Source organism: Raphanus sativus, chromosome 5 (genome assembly GCF_000801105.2).
Source record: "Raphanus sativus cultivar WK10039 chromosome 5, ASM80110v3, whole genome shotgun sequence".
Classification (NCBI taxonomy): Eukaryota; Viridiplantae; Streptophyta; class Magnoliopsida; order Brassicales; family Brassicaceae; genus Raphanus; species Raphanus sativus.
The window spans coordinates 8,441,932-8,456,062 of NC_079515.1; the positions used below are offsets into that span (position 1 = coordinate 8,441,932).

At 35.0% G+C, this 14,131-nt stretch overlaps 2 protein-coding genes, 1 long non-coding RNA gene and 2 other non-coding genes across 6 annotated transcripts; 3 read left to right on the top strand and 2 right to left on the bottom strand.

Moving 5' to 3' along the window:
* The first annotated feature begins 4,307 nt into the window (after positions 1-4,307).
* Positions 4,308-4,503, top strand: LOC130495317 (U2 spliceosomal RNA). The gene has a single exon (XR_008934589.1). It is a non-coding gene; the product is annotated as a U2 spliceosomal RNA (small nuclear RNA).
* Positions 4,504-5,091: 588 nt separating this feature from the next.
* Positions 5,092-6,502, top strand: LOC108860916 (putative F-box protein At4g10190). Its single transcript, XM_018634759.2, has one exon. It carries the CDS (start codon positions 5,214-5,216, stop codon positions 6,399-6,401), a length of 1,188 nt encoding a protein of 395 aa, XP_018490261.2. The 5' UTR covers positions 5,092-5,213; the 3' UTR covers positions 6,402-6,502.
* A 138-nt stretch (positions 6,503-6,640) lies between these two features.
* LOC108858112 (putative F-box protein At3g20705) lies at positions 6,641-7,820 on the bottom strand. The gene has a single exon (XM_018632087.2). The coding sequence runs from the start codon at positions 7,818-7,820 to the stop codon at positions 6,696-6,698; it is 1,125 nt and encodes a 374-aa protein (XP_018487589.2). The 3' UTR covers positions 6,641-6,695.
* Positions 7,821-12,472: 4,652 nt separating this feature from the next.
* LOC130495183 (uncharacterized) lies at positions 12,473-13,674 on the bottom strand. Of its 2 annotated transcripts, XR_008934458.1 has the most exons (3): positions 13,343-13,650; positions 13,105-13,224; positions 12,473-12,979 (listed from the first exon to the last, which is right to left on the bottom strand). It is a non-coding gene; the product is annotated as an uncharacterized LOC130495183 (long non-coding RNA). The 2 variants fall into 2 exon arrangements; XR_008934457.1 differs by having other exon boundaries at positions 13,105-13,674.
* Positions 13,675-13,698: 24 nt separating this feature from the next.
* On the top strand, positions 13,699-13,894 carry LOC130495339 (U2 spliceosomal RNA). The gene has a single exon (XR_008934611.1). It is a non-coding gene; the product is annotated as a U2 spliceosomal RNA (small nuclear RNA).
* The last annotated feature ends 237 nt before the right edge of the window (positions 13,895-14,131 follow it).

Below are 14,131 nucleotides of genomic sequence, written 5' to 3' on the forward strand. Positions count from 1 at the left end.
ATTGGTTTGAAGTGTAGGCTGATCCTTTTGAGGAGTAGTCTGTTTGTTACTAACCCGGTTTCTGGGGCTTGTGGGGTAGGGTGTTTTTTACTAACCCCGGTTTCCTGGGGCTTGAGGGGTAGCCTGATTGGTGACACCAACCTTCTTCTCCACAGCTTCCAATCTATCGGAGATCTTCCTAATCTCCTGATGCACTTCTTAAACCCATCTTCATCATGTCACCTAAGCCACCTAAGTCCTTGAACATGTTTCCTAACTCCTCTCTGGTCACCCAACTAGCCTCTTCTCTAGCCTCTTCTGTAGCCTCTTCTGTAGCCTCTGTAGGAGCCTCTCTCTAGCCTCTTTAGGAGCCTCTTTAGGAGCCTCTTTACGAGCTTTCTTCCGAGGTCTCTGATTGTCTTCCTCCACCTCCTCCAACAACCATCTCTTTGGCTCTTTCGATGAGTCACAAACTTGGGTTTTGTACCAGTGACTTCCCAGCAATCCATGGTCCACTTCCACGGTCTCCGATCATACATGACTTTAATGATGTTCTCCGCGGGCACGTCATCAAACCTCAGAGTCCCATTTGGGCACATTTCACTAATGTCCTTCTCAACAAAAGTTGATCACGGAACGGCGGGTCTGCAGTAAATAGAAAGAAGAATCGAGTTAGATATTGAAACAAAATACTAAATAGACGACTTAATTATAAGTCGTCTTAACTAAGTCGTCCAGCTGGACGACCTTCCAGACGACTTATTATAAGTCGTCTACTAAGTCGTCCAGCTGGACGACCTTCCAGACGACTTATAATAAGTCGTCTACTAAGTCGTCCAGTGGAAGACCTTCAGACGACTTATAATAAGAAGTGTCTACTAAGTCGTCCAGCTGGGAAGACCTTCCAGACGACTTATAATAAGTCGTCTACTAAGTCGTCCAGCTGGAAGACCTTCCAGACGACTTATAATAAGTCGTCTACTAAGTCGTCCAGCTGGAAGACCTTCCAGACGACTTAATTAAGTGAAGATGGAAAGGTACCTGACTCAAGATAGCAGCTTTCATGAATATGCGGCCTCTGCTGCCGTCGTAAGCCAGAATCGGTGGAGACGGACTGTTTGCTCTGGGTAGACAATACTAGCACCCAATCCCGGAATAGCTTGTGTACGCCCAGACCTGAAGAACTTGTATAAAGCCATCCACGGTGTAACAGCCAGTAATATCTTTGTTCCACAAAGAGTCCATCAGCACTTAACGCGACTCTCCCCCATGGATAATTCTCAAACCTTTCTAAATCCATCACTAGCCTTGCGAGAGTAGCTCGTGTAGCGCTTGAGAACTTTTTCCCTTCAATGAATCCAGTGAAGATGGAAAGGTACGCGAGTCGCTTGCGATCTTCCCTGGACCAATCCCCGCATCTCTTCAGTGCTGCTATTATCTGATCAGTACTTGGCCCAGCTTCCCGATGAACTCCCATCATCTCCCAGAAAGAAATCATCTGTGGGGTAACTTCACATTCTGGTGTCTCAAGGTCCTCGATGTAGTCGCAGTTTAGACCAGTGATGTTTTCAAACTCTAACAGTGAAAACCTCGCAGGTTCTGGACCAACGAGACACCACATCTCGTACTTCTTCTTAATGTCCAGCTTTAAACCGAGCAAGTGGTGAACCAGCCTTGAAGCCCAACCAAATCCCTGCTCCTTGAACTTGATGAAAACTCCCAATCTCGACTCCTTGAGCTCTTCAAATTCAGCATCAGTGAGAGCTTCCCTAAGAGCAGTATGCAACTTCGTGTTATCCGTATGATACGAAATGCTATTGTGGGGTTCTGGCTCTTCCCCTAATGTGTATAACCTACGGGGGAGTTCGGGAATATCATCCTTTTTGTCTGCAAAAATAATCAAAGACAACAATAGAAGTCAGAACACAAGCTAAAAATCACGCCTTAATTGTTACTCCAGACGACTTAGTAGACGACTTAAATATAAGTCGTCTAGAAAGTCGTCCAACTGACGACTTAGTTGACGACTTATATTTAAGTCGTCTGGAAAGTCTTCCAAATGGACGTACTAAGTCGTCCAGGTTGAAGACTTTCCAGACGACTTACTTACAAGTCTTCCAGTAGAAAAATTTCAAGCGGACCTGATTAGTCGCAGAAGGAGTTCGAGTACTCGTCATTGTGGTTATAGATCTGAAAAAATAAACGTGAAACGGTGAGAATGAGTAAATTGAAAGAGACAACGTTTTATGTTCATCTTTTCCACGAGTTTGATGACTTACCGGCGTTAGGGTTTACAGAGAAACGGCGCTACGGTTTACAGAGAAGAAGCGGCGGCGCTAGGGTTTAGAAGAAGCGGCGGCGCTAGGGTTTAGAAGAAACGGCGGTGCTAGCTAGTGTTTAGAGTAAGCGGCGGTGAGAACGTTGGTGAGCACGGTGGCGAGGGCGACGGTTTGTTCGGAAATAGTGGAAGCGGGGGCGCTAGGGTTTAGAGGAATCGGCGGCGCTAGGGTTAGAAGAAGCTGCGGCGACAACGGTGAGAATGAAGTGAGATAGATAGCCGACGTTGAGAACGATGGTTGTTCGGAAATAGTGGGAATTCGAATCGCCTTTGATATCGCCGGTGAGAGAGAACTGTTAGGGTTTCTGTTCGCGGAAAATGAAAAAAAAAAAAAATCACCTTATATATTGGGTAAATAATCCGGTTAGCTTTAAAAGTACATTGGTAAACTTTAAGTTTGGTCCGGTTTAGACGACTTATTCTGGCTGATAATGTACATCAGACGACCTAATATTTAGTCGTCTGGGAACAGAAGACTAAATATTAAGTGGTCCAATACCCTAAAATGAACCCCTAAACTAAAATGACTAAATTAACTTACTAACCACGTTATAAAATCAAATTATACTTCAATAGTGTTTACTATACACAGAAATGAACACGCCTAGGTAATTTTAAAAATTTTCAAAAACGGTTTTAATGCTTTCCAAAATCTAACCCTAAGAACACATACAATACTACAACATATGTTGATGAAACATAAACTAAAGAATATCATGACTCACTACTTTCACTCATCTGGGCTGAAAACAATTGAAATTTGTTATATATTAATTTATATCTCTTAAGACATATGTTAATTACATAATTCCAATTTTTCACTTATCAAAATATTTTTTACAAAATTTTTAAATTATGTTTAAGAATAACTGTCCAGACGACTTAACTTAAAGTCGTCTGGACGACTTATTTTCAAGTCGTCTGTAAACAGACGACTTGCGAGGGGTAGAAACGTAAAAAAAAATCCGTTTTTTTGTTTGTTCACATGGAGATAGTTGTAATTTCAATAGCCTTTTAGGTTACTTTTGCCTTTGACCCAAGTTGGGGTACTCTTTTGGGTTTGACTCCAAGTTTTGAGTCACAATTGGTAATTCTCCCTTAATTCAAAGGGTTAAAAGCCATCAAGATCTGGACCTGCTTCGAAATTTATCTCCATTAGCTAAGCATGTTACTGTTATATAGGACACTTGCTACAGTGTAGTGTGCCAAGTTCAGAACATTGTTTAGAAAAAAAGTATATCAAGTCTGTCATCACTCCATAACAAAAGACGACATTGTTAACAAGATAAACACAAAACCAGCATCTAATAAGTCATGTATGAAACTATACAAAGCGCATAAGAGAGCGCAAAAGAAAACCAATTCCAAATGCAATATATAAAGATCATTCATTAGTTAATACAATGCTTTAGAGACTTGTCTCCAGAGACTTGCAAGTTGCAGCAACAGTAGCATAACATGCTTAATCCTTTTCTTCACTGCCACAATCACACTTTCTCTTATTCAGATTAGCACCGCACTTCAAGGACATCGTGGTGATCGAGTAAACAGTTTTTTCTTAGCACCCAAAACAGTCTCTGTGGCATCGCATTTGATAAAGTAAGTGCCTTTCATGCGCTTCACGCGGAGCAAACAAGATCAACGCAGACTAACCAGTTCTGGCTAAAGCTCTCAACTTTCCCAGTCGAATCAAGATGACTGTGCTAATAGAAACCGAACCCATCAAAGCTGAACCTGGCAAGACAATGACTGGACAATCCCCTCTTCCTCCGTAGCCGATTCCGGTGAACAACGCAAGGACCAAATACTCCTATTGGCTTCAGGTTTAGGACTATTGTAGGTTTTAAAATTTTGTTCAAACCCGCTGAACCGGAGAGAGTGTTTTCATTTATCTTGTATTGCGCTTTCTAAAGTCCCACATCGCTAGCAATGCAAGAGTGGAAGGCATGAGGAGTGGTATAAAAGAAGAGGCCTTGGGACTGAACAAATCATACCTTTCTCGGCCTTTTGGCTAAGATCAAGTGTAGTATCTGTTCTTATCAGTTTAATATCTGATATGTGGCCCATTGGGTCACACGATATTAACTCTATTTTTTGAGGGAGAAGGCCCGCCAAGATAGCTTGCTATTTGGGCCTTCACGAGTCGCCCATGCGTTGCACTACTGCACGGGCCTGGCTCAGCCCATCATACCTACAGTTTAACTTTTACTCTATAGTAGCCCAAGCAAAGTGGGTCTGTGAGCTTAAAGTTCTATTCATAATATTTAAATTATGATTTTGCAGGCCTGATAACATTCTTTTTTTTTAGCCCACGGCCTGATAACATTCTAAGCATTTTGTCTCACTATTTCATATGGCATCTAGATTTGTGTGCCCTGTATATATATATATATTTAATTTCAAAATCAAGTTTCTTAATTTGATTATTAGTATAAAAAAGATTTTGATCCATTATCTGCATCCCATAAACAACTAAAATAAAAGGTATATATATTAATACATTGATTACTAATATGAATAATGAAATTTTATAATTTATAATATTGATGTAGAATTTGTGTCAAATTTAATTTAACTTTTCTTATAAAAATAAACATTAAAATTAAAAAATGTTAGGTATATAATTAGGCATCAACTAGTTGAAACTTTATTTATATCCGCAGCCGGGACTAATTCTTGATTTACTGTATTTTTTTTTAAACTAATCATCCTATAACCATACACGATTAAACCGAAATAACTCACTTAACCATCAGTTACAACCAGATTACCCTACTCTACATGCCTGAATCCTCGGTTTCTTCATCCCACAAGAACAATATCTACTGAACCCCAAAATCGTTGAAATTGAGAGGAGATTCTTGAGGGGGTTTGCTTGATTACAATCCAATAATCAATGTCTGTTGTGTCATTTCACGGAGTTCCTTCTCTTGTTGACGAATCCGACGATGGAGAAGCTATGGAGCCAAATGCGTTTCGAATCGGATCAGAAGAGTATCTTCCAGAGGATTTGGTAGTGGACATACTCTCAAGGGTTCCACTGGCATCTCTAGCAAGATTTCGATCGGTATCCAAAAGATGGAAAGCTCTGATCAATTATGTGAGATTCGAGAAATCCTCTCAGATCATGTTGATTGATTCTAGGGTTTATCTAGGTAACATTAATTTCCTTGGAGCTCAAGAAAAAATTGTAAACATAACAAGTCAGTTTAGCCTCAAAGATCCTCTTTCAAATTCTTCCAAAGAAGTCAATAATATCCGTGAGGTTTTTCACTGTGAAGGCTTGTTGTTATGCACCACCGAAGACAATAGACTAGTGGTTTGGAACCCATGCTTAGATGAAACCACTTGGATCAAACCAAGAAGTTACTACGAGAGATCTGACATCTTTGCTTTCGGTAAATCCTCATGCAACAAGTACAAAATCTTGAGGATAACTCTACATGGACCCAGACCTGCTTTTGAATTTATGAAGCCGCGCCTATATGAAATCTATGACTTTACCTCTAAGTCATGGAGGGTTATTGTACATGATGAGACTAGAGACTGGTCCATTCTAGGGTTAGGGCGTCGCGGCACGTGTGTGGATGGAAATGCCTACTGGCTTGCTTTTAGCTCAAGTCAACACCAGTGGATGGATATCTTACTGAGGTTCGATTTTTCAACAGAGAGATTCACAAGTATGGATATTCCATCTTCTGGCAGAACTTTTGCATTGTCTGTGACTAGAGAAGAGCAAAAGCTGTGTTTGTTAGCTTGTGTTGCCGCCGCCGCCGACGTAGATGTATGGATGGCGAACAAGATTGATAGTAGTGGAGCCATGTCATGGAGCAAGTTCCTAACAGTGAAACGAGTCTATAACAATAACCAATGGATGTTCTTAACTGGGATGAATTTCTTGGTCGACGAGGAGAATAAAGTGATAGTGTGTCCTGGTAAATCTTTGGACTCCGACAGATTCTTGCACATTGTGGGAGAGGATAAATGCATACAAGTGGACCAGCATGATGTAGGAGGAGGATCTAGATGCTCACTTCTCCTCAGCTATGCTCCAACTTTGGTCTCTATTTCAGATATTTTATAAAATTAAATGTTGGTTTTGCTACTTTTTTTTTATTTGAGTTTAGTATCTCTTCCTTTTACATAACCAAAAGAAACAGAGTGTTTTTTGATTTAGGTAAGCCGAAAAAAATACAGTGAAAGCATGATAATAAGAGTAGGTAAGTTCATAGAAAAACACTATCTGTTTTCATCTTATGAGTTTCAAAAGAGTACATGAAGCAGCCATGATCATATAGAAGAGAAGATGAGTTACAGCTTGTAAATTTAATATTGTTTGAAAAGAAACATTAAATAGACTAATCACTAATCTGTTAACTTAGATTTGCACAGAGCTTGGAACATAACAGCCCACAAGATTGTCAAGCCGTGAGTGTGAAGCTTCTATGCTCTCCGCTTTTCTGAAATGACCACTCTCCCAATCAATGATGTATGTCTCAAAAGATTCTTCGCAATTATCAAAAATTACAAAGGTCTTACTCTCCTCGTCGATCAAGAAACTCCCAAACAGAGAACGAAAATTGAGTTTAAACGTTTCAAATTTGAGTAACTTGCTCCAGGACACAGCATCGGGCTCAATCTTATCCGTAACCCAAACATCAATAGTCTCAAATATTCCACCACCCCGTGGTTTAAACAACACTGCAAGCTTCTCTTCTTTAACGCAAGATAGAGACACATTGCATCCATAAGTAAAATCAAATGGTAGAGGCAGACGCGCTCCAAACCTCTCACTAGTAAAATCAAAACAGAGTAAGTAACAATTTTCTGAGTCTCTACCTTTAGCAAGCCAGTAAGTGTTCCCCTTCAAAGACACGCCAGGTTTCTTATACTCTATGAAACTGCTGTGAAAAGCTTCATCAGGAGTCTTCCATGTATCACAACTCAAGTCGTAGATGTCTATGTGGATGACAATATTATCATCACTGCTTAACCTAAGGACTTTGTGGGTACGACGACATGATTTATCGTATCCAAAAGCAAACATCTCATAAGAACGTTCTGTTGGGTTTTTAATCCATCTTCTTTTACCCCAATACGGGTTACAAACCACAAGCCCACGTTTGTTGTTGCCTCTACATAGACACAGAAGTAAACCGTTGCAATAAAAGACATGATGTACAGAGACTACTTGATCTGACTTTTCTCGTGTACTAAGTATACCGTTACGGTTTATGGATGGATCAAAGTTTTTGTCGTGAAAGTCATAGAATTTGACGCTAATCAAATGATCTTTCGTATTCACCGTGATCACAAGAACCTCCTTATCTCGTTGTGATGCTGCTGTTTTCTCAATGTGTTTATTGGCAAATCTCTCATCTTTAGATAACACGTTCCATTTTTTACAAGTAGATCGCACTGCTCCAATAGATTTAAACAAAACCCTAGAGAGAATGTCCTCTAGCAAGTCCACAGGAAGATCGGATATCATCATCGTCTTCATATTGTTTCAAGCTTAGATCGATGAACACAAATAGGCCTTGATCAATCCTCGAAGACTCCTTTTCTTTTTCTCTCTGTACGTTTCTTTTCTAACCCAGAGATGTTAAACTACTTAAAAAGCTGAAAATTAAATGTTTTTTTAAATTAATTTGAGAAAATCAATTATTTTAATTCAACATGGATATTGTTCTTTTTACAAAATTAAAAATTGATTATTAAAATTTATAAAACTGGTAAACAATCTTACTTGTAAATATATTGACTTTAAATTTTAATTAAATTGAATATAAATTTACGGTTTTATTGTTTTAGTATCAGTTTTAAAGATTTTTTTACTGACAATTATATACTATTTATATGAATATATTTTAAATTGAATTTTTGGATCTATTTTTAGACGTGTGAAATTCATTATATATATTTATAATATACATATAAATACATATGATATTATAGAAATAATTTTATAACGGTTTAAACATGTTTTTATTAATTATTTTATTAATAGTGAATCCAACAAATATTTTGTTGCCGAGAACTAATTAATTTAAACCTAATAATATTTCTTATACACACTATTATTTTTTTCTCTAAAAATATGTCCAATGGATGCAAAACTGTCAAATATACATCTTTTTAAAAATAAAAAATTATGGAGTTGATTGGTTGGTGTTGTAGCTTTAATTTTTATACTTTAGAAAATAGGCTGTGAGTTTCATTGCTTTGGCTTTAATTATTTTGCTGTAGATTTCTTTTCAAAGCACTAAATAAAAGCGGCATAAAATTGATTTAGAAAGTTAACATATTTCATTTTCTAATTTTTTGGCTGTAGCTTTAATTTTTAGATCTAAAGCTTGACTGCTATAGAAAAATACTGTAGAAAGAAAAACTGGTTGTCCAAAGCATCTACAACACTTACCAATCACCCCCTATACTTATATGAGACTACAATTAATACTTTACTAATATAATTCATATAGCTTTGATTATAATAAAATTATATGGTAAATGGTTTAAAATTTATATTAATCAATAAAAAGATTAATTATAATGTACAATTAAAAAATCCTCCTATGTATTAGTTGAGAAGTCATTTAAGTGGATTTTGCATATGTGTTATTCATATGTGAGGTTTATAATATTCAAAAAAATATGAGGTTTATAATTAATTCTCTTAATTTGTTTGGTTGTTGGTATTTGAATTTTCATTTATTTAATTAAGTTTCTTTGAAGAAAACTAATCTTAGAATTACATAATCTAATCTATATTACCAAACAAACAAACAATTTCAAATTATTTTTACTGTATTTAAAATACAATGTGTATATATGTCCAATGAGTCCAATAAATATTTTTTCCAATTTCAAACAAACAATATGATTGTATTTTTAATAATTTCAATCTCTTACAATGTCCATATATGATTTATAAATAATAAGGTTTTAAAGATTGAATGAATTATATTAACGGAACATGTGATGTGAGAATTTTGATTAAATTGTTTTTGCCTTTAAATCAAATAATAAAGTGAATAAGGTAATGTTATGATTGAAAACAATTATAAGATTGATTTTTGGTTCATTTATTACTATTTAGAGAGAGAAATAAATATTTAGTAGAAAATATGTAAAAAAAACTAGGAAAACATTAGAAAAAGTTAATAAAAAGAAAAAAATAATAAAAGAATAAAATGAAAAGTCAAAAAGATGTGTAAAATGTGTTGAGAAAGTTAATGTGATAATTAAATATATAATTCACAAGTATTTTTTATTACTAAATATTTATCAGTTATTTTTTTATCAAATTTATGAAAACTTTACCACATTCTATACATAATATATATTTGCATATAATATTTATATCCACGAATTCGCGGGTGACCACCTAATAAATATTATTCTTAAAAACTAAGATGAAATCGAAAAAAATACATAAGATAGGGATAAATCAGAAATAAGTTCAATACAATAAACATACTTCTCAAACTACGAAATCAGGATAGTAGTGGTTCCTTGAGGACATCGTCTGCATGAGCCTCTCGACGACTGACTCTATGTGCTCTGTACTGGATAATGGACCAAAAGACTATGATTTTCACAATATTCCACAACCGTATCTGTTCTCTTAGTTGGTTGTTGAAGAAGGCCATAAATATGGATAGAAGGCCTTCAGAGACCCCTAGCATATCCATCCTTCGATCCATCGTTGATAGCACAACATAGTATGCCAATAACCACAAGACACAAACAGTAGCATAACTATCAGCCGATTCAGAAAGTACCTCGAGTTCTTCGGTTAGGAAGTCGACGGCTGATGATAGAAGCCATTGGACTCCAATGAACAGTACGCCATAGTTTTGAGGTATTTGTGGCGCTTCTTGATCTGCATCAAAGGTTCTAGCGAGGTAGAACGCATGAGCTAGTTATATATTAATTGAGAAGTCAATTAAGTAATTTTTGCTTATGTGTCGTTCATAGGTGAAGTTTCAAAAAATTGTTATAGTTTAATTGATTGATTACTGTTATTAATTATTTATTTTAATCAGATCTAAAAATAAAATGTAACTCTAGAACCCATTAATGTTACCAATTAACACAAGTAATATTACATACAATTATTTATGGTAACAAATTGTAAAATTACAGAAAGAATATATATATGGTTCACCAATTTATTTATTTTTATCAATATTTATTTATAATTATATAAAATACTTTAATATATTTTTATGGAAATAAATATATGGTTTTCTATTCTTATATACAAATTGTATTTCTATGTAAGGCATTATTAGAAATTTTATACTTTTAAAGCCCACACATTATTTATAAATCATTATAAAGATTTTGAAATTATTTAAAAACGTTTTTATTCTAGCTCACAAATCATTTTGCTAGAGTTTCTAAATCATTTATAGAAATTACATTAACTCATTTATAAAGGTTATAAATTCATTTACAAGACTTATAAAGTGTTATGAAATCAGTTATAAATGTTTTAAATCTAATTATTATTGTATAAATGTATATTTATAGTGATGTATATAAACCCAAAAAATATTTTACACTTCTTCTTATATAATAAAACAAATGTCATTTAATTGACTGTTGTGAAATCATAAAAATTGTTACAATTTTATTAGAATTTAGATTAAATTTATTTTCACCAATTATAAAATAAAAATAATTCTAAATTTTTTAATCTTCAGCTTTTAGATTGAACTACGAAAAAAAATTAATGATGAATTTTATTATTAAGTAATTAAATAGTTGTAAACCAGTTAAACCACGAAACATATTAAATTTGTAAAGAATTGTTCTTAAATGGTTATAAATATAATTATAATTCCATAAAATATATATATGTATAAGGTTTTATAAATAATTTTAAATTATATCACACATTTTATTATATATTAAAAGAGAAGTTATTTAACTGAATTTTATTTGAGATTTTAGATTTAATTTATTTTTAAACGCTAATCGGGTTCCTCTTGGGGCTTCTGAAAACCAGGATTTATGATTAAGACATATGTATTGTTTTTAATTATTTTATATCTACCATTTTCTCTATCATTTTTAGAAATGTCATAATATCGTAAATTGCAAAACAATAAACTTTAAGATTTGGATTAAAAGGTGACAAATTATGAAAATATAACAACTTAAATCAAACTGGATTACATTTCGATTAGTCTCAGATTTAGTATTTTTTCAAAATATAAATATTTTTTTAAAAATCTAAACTGAATTATCGGATCACCAGATTAACTGTTTTAACCATGGATTCAGATCAGATTTAAAAGCACTGTTTTAAATACAAAAATATTTCAAATACACAATCTCTTTCAAATTAAAAAAAAAATGTTGTTAAGTTATTAATGAGATTTTTCATCGTAAAATATTTCGCGCTTGTAAAACGTGGATCAAGATCTAGTTTGAATTTAAAAGTTAAAAATTTAATATGTATAACTATTATTCGATTACGATATTGTAAAGATAATATGTTTCTCATATAATATTACTCTCTGTAAAAACCGCGGGTAAACACCTAGTTTATACTAGATGCACTCATCTTATCGGAACATGTGATGTTCGGGCGTTTTACCAAAAACCCAAAAAAAAGGCAACCTACAAAAAAAAAATCAAACAGGAATCACAAATACATGAAGGGTTCGTAGTTCATAATTTTCTAACTTTTCTTTATGGTAAACTATTAAAATTTTATTACTATCAAAATGGGGTATGTTCCAGTTCTGTCCAGCGATGAGGTAGTTTTAGTTTCTTTATTGTTGTTTTTTTTTTTGCTCTCGAGTGTCTATCATGTCTTACAAATCATCAAAGATTTTCCAATTTTGTTCACTGACAGAAGCAGGCGGTCCTCTCTCATTTTTGTCAAAGAAATTGTAGAGGTGTTGTAATGATTTAGGCATCTGTTTATGTTTTCCGAGACATTGGTTATGTAAGTGTTGACTATGTTATGGTGTACAATGTTGTTGAGAAGCTGAAACTAGCAGGAGAAGAAAAACAGTTCTTCGCCATGTACGTACTCGGGCGTTGTTGGCGTAATAGCAACCGATGCAGCATCTATGGTTCATCCGTAATGTACGTAGTAGTGTGTCACTCGAGAACATTGTTGAGAAAAAAAGTATATCAAGGACATGTTCATCACTCCATAACAAAAAGAGGGCATTGTTAAGAAAAATAAACATAAACCATCATCTAATAAGCATGTACTAACCAACCACAAGTAACAACACAGAGCATAAAGAGAGCGCAACAATGATGAATTACGATGCAATATAAAATTGATTTGAAGTGAAAGGCACGCAGAGTATTGTTATAAGCTCACGACATAACACTATTTAGAAGTCAATTTTGACACAGTTAAGTTTCTCAGTCTCTCTTTTCTGTTGCATTTGCTTTCTCAGGTTTCGAAGAGGTCCATATCCTTTATCCTTCTCTTCACTGCCACAATCACACTTGTTCTTATTCAGATTAGCACCGCACTTCAAGCATAATCCTTTACACTCAGGATCACATATCGCATTCATGGTGATCTCCAGGAGAAGTTGCTCTCTCACCTGCTGGCTCACCTGCATCCTCGTGTTTGCATCAATACTTTTTGTCTAGTTGTCACAAATGTTCTCCGGCATCATTCTCAACATGATGAACAAAAGAATATAGTAAAACAAGTGAGAACCTCCATATGAGTAAAGAAAGATAGCTCTCTTAAACTTGGAACTATTTGTTATTCATTCCCCAGCATTCTAAATGTTTGATACCTTGTGCTCTGCTTTCTCTGAATACTTCTTCAGTAGACATTATTAAGATTAGACGCTGATTGCTAATTGGTTGGGTTTTTGCGTAACATCCAAAACAATCTCTGTGGATAAAGTAAGTGCCTTTCACACGGAGCAAACAAGATCACGCAGACTAATCAGTCTTACAACCAAGGCTTTAGCTCTCAACTTTCCCAGTTAAATAAGAACATAACGATCGAATCAAGCTGGCTGTACTAACCAAAACCAAACCGATCAAGACAACGACTGAACAATCCTCCTCTTCTTCCGTCGCCGATTCCAGGTAAAATCTGCTTCAAATACGCAAAAAAGATTCAAACTTTCGAATGAGATTAAGGATACAGAGCACGAGAATGGAAAATCTGAGAAACTTGGCTGCTTCTTCTCAGACTCGGCTGAACCAAAGAGTTGTTTGGCTTCAGGGTTTACGACTATTGTCGCTTAAGCTATTCAAATCCAGAGATTGTTTTATTTTTGTACATATTTACTCTTTTCAAAGTCCCACATCGCTTACAATAGAAGAGTAGAAGGCACGAGGAGTAGTATAAATGAAGAGGCCACGCCATTTTACAAATCATACCTTTCTCGGCCTTTTGGCTAAGATCAAGTGTAGTATCTGTTCTTATCAGTTTAATATCTGATATGTGGCCCATCGGGTCACACGATATTAACTTTATTTTTTAAGGGAAGAGGCCCAATTAAGGTAGCTTGCTATCTGGGTCTTTACGAGTCGCCCATGCGTTGCACTATTGCACGGGCCGGCCCAACCCGTCATATCTGCAGTTTTAAAATTTTGAGCCTTTTGCTCCTACAACTAAATGTGCCTAATGGCCCAAAACAGGCTGACTACTATGAAAAATGCTTATATTATTTATCTTTGATAATCTATCTAATTAAGCTTTTGAAAAATATGAATACTTGTCTACTGCCACAGGTTCTCACTCGTGGAATGTTCCTGTTCTGTCCACCAATGAGGCAGTTTTTGTCCTTTTGTTTTTGTGCTTTTTGC

What these genes read in the sequence shown, in the direction of transcription:
- LOC108858112 (XM_018632087.2), bottom strand. Translation starts at nt 7,820, where the DNA reads ATGAAGACGATGATGATATCCGATCTTCCTGTGGACTTGCTAGAGGAC.
- LOC108860916 (XM_018634759.2), top strand. Translation starts at nt 5,214, where the DNA reads ATGTCTGTTGTGTCATTTCACGGAGTTCCTTCTCTTGTTGACGAATCC.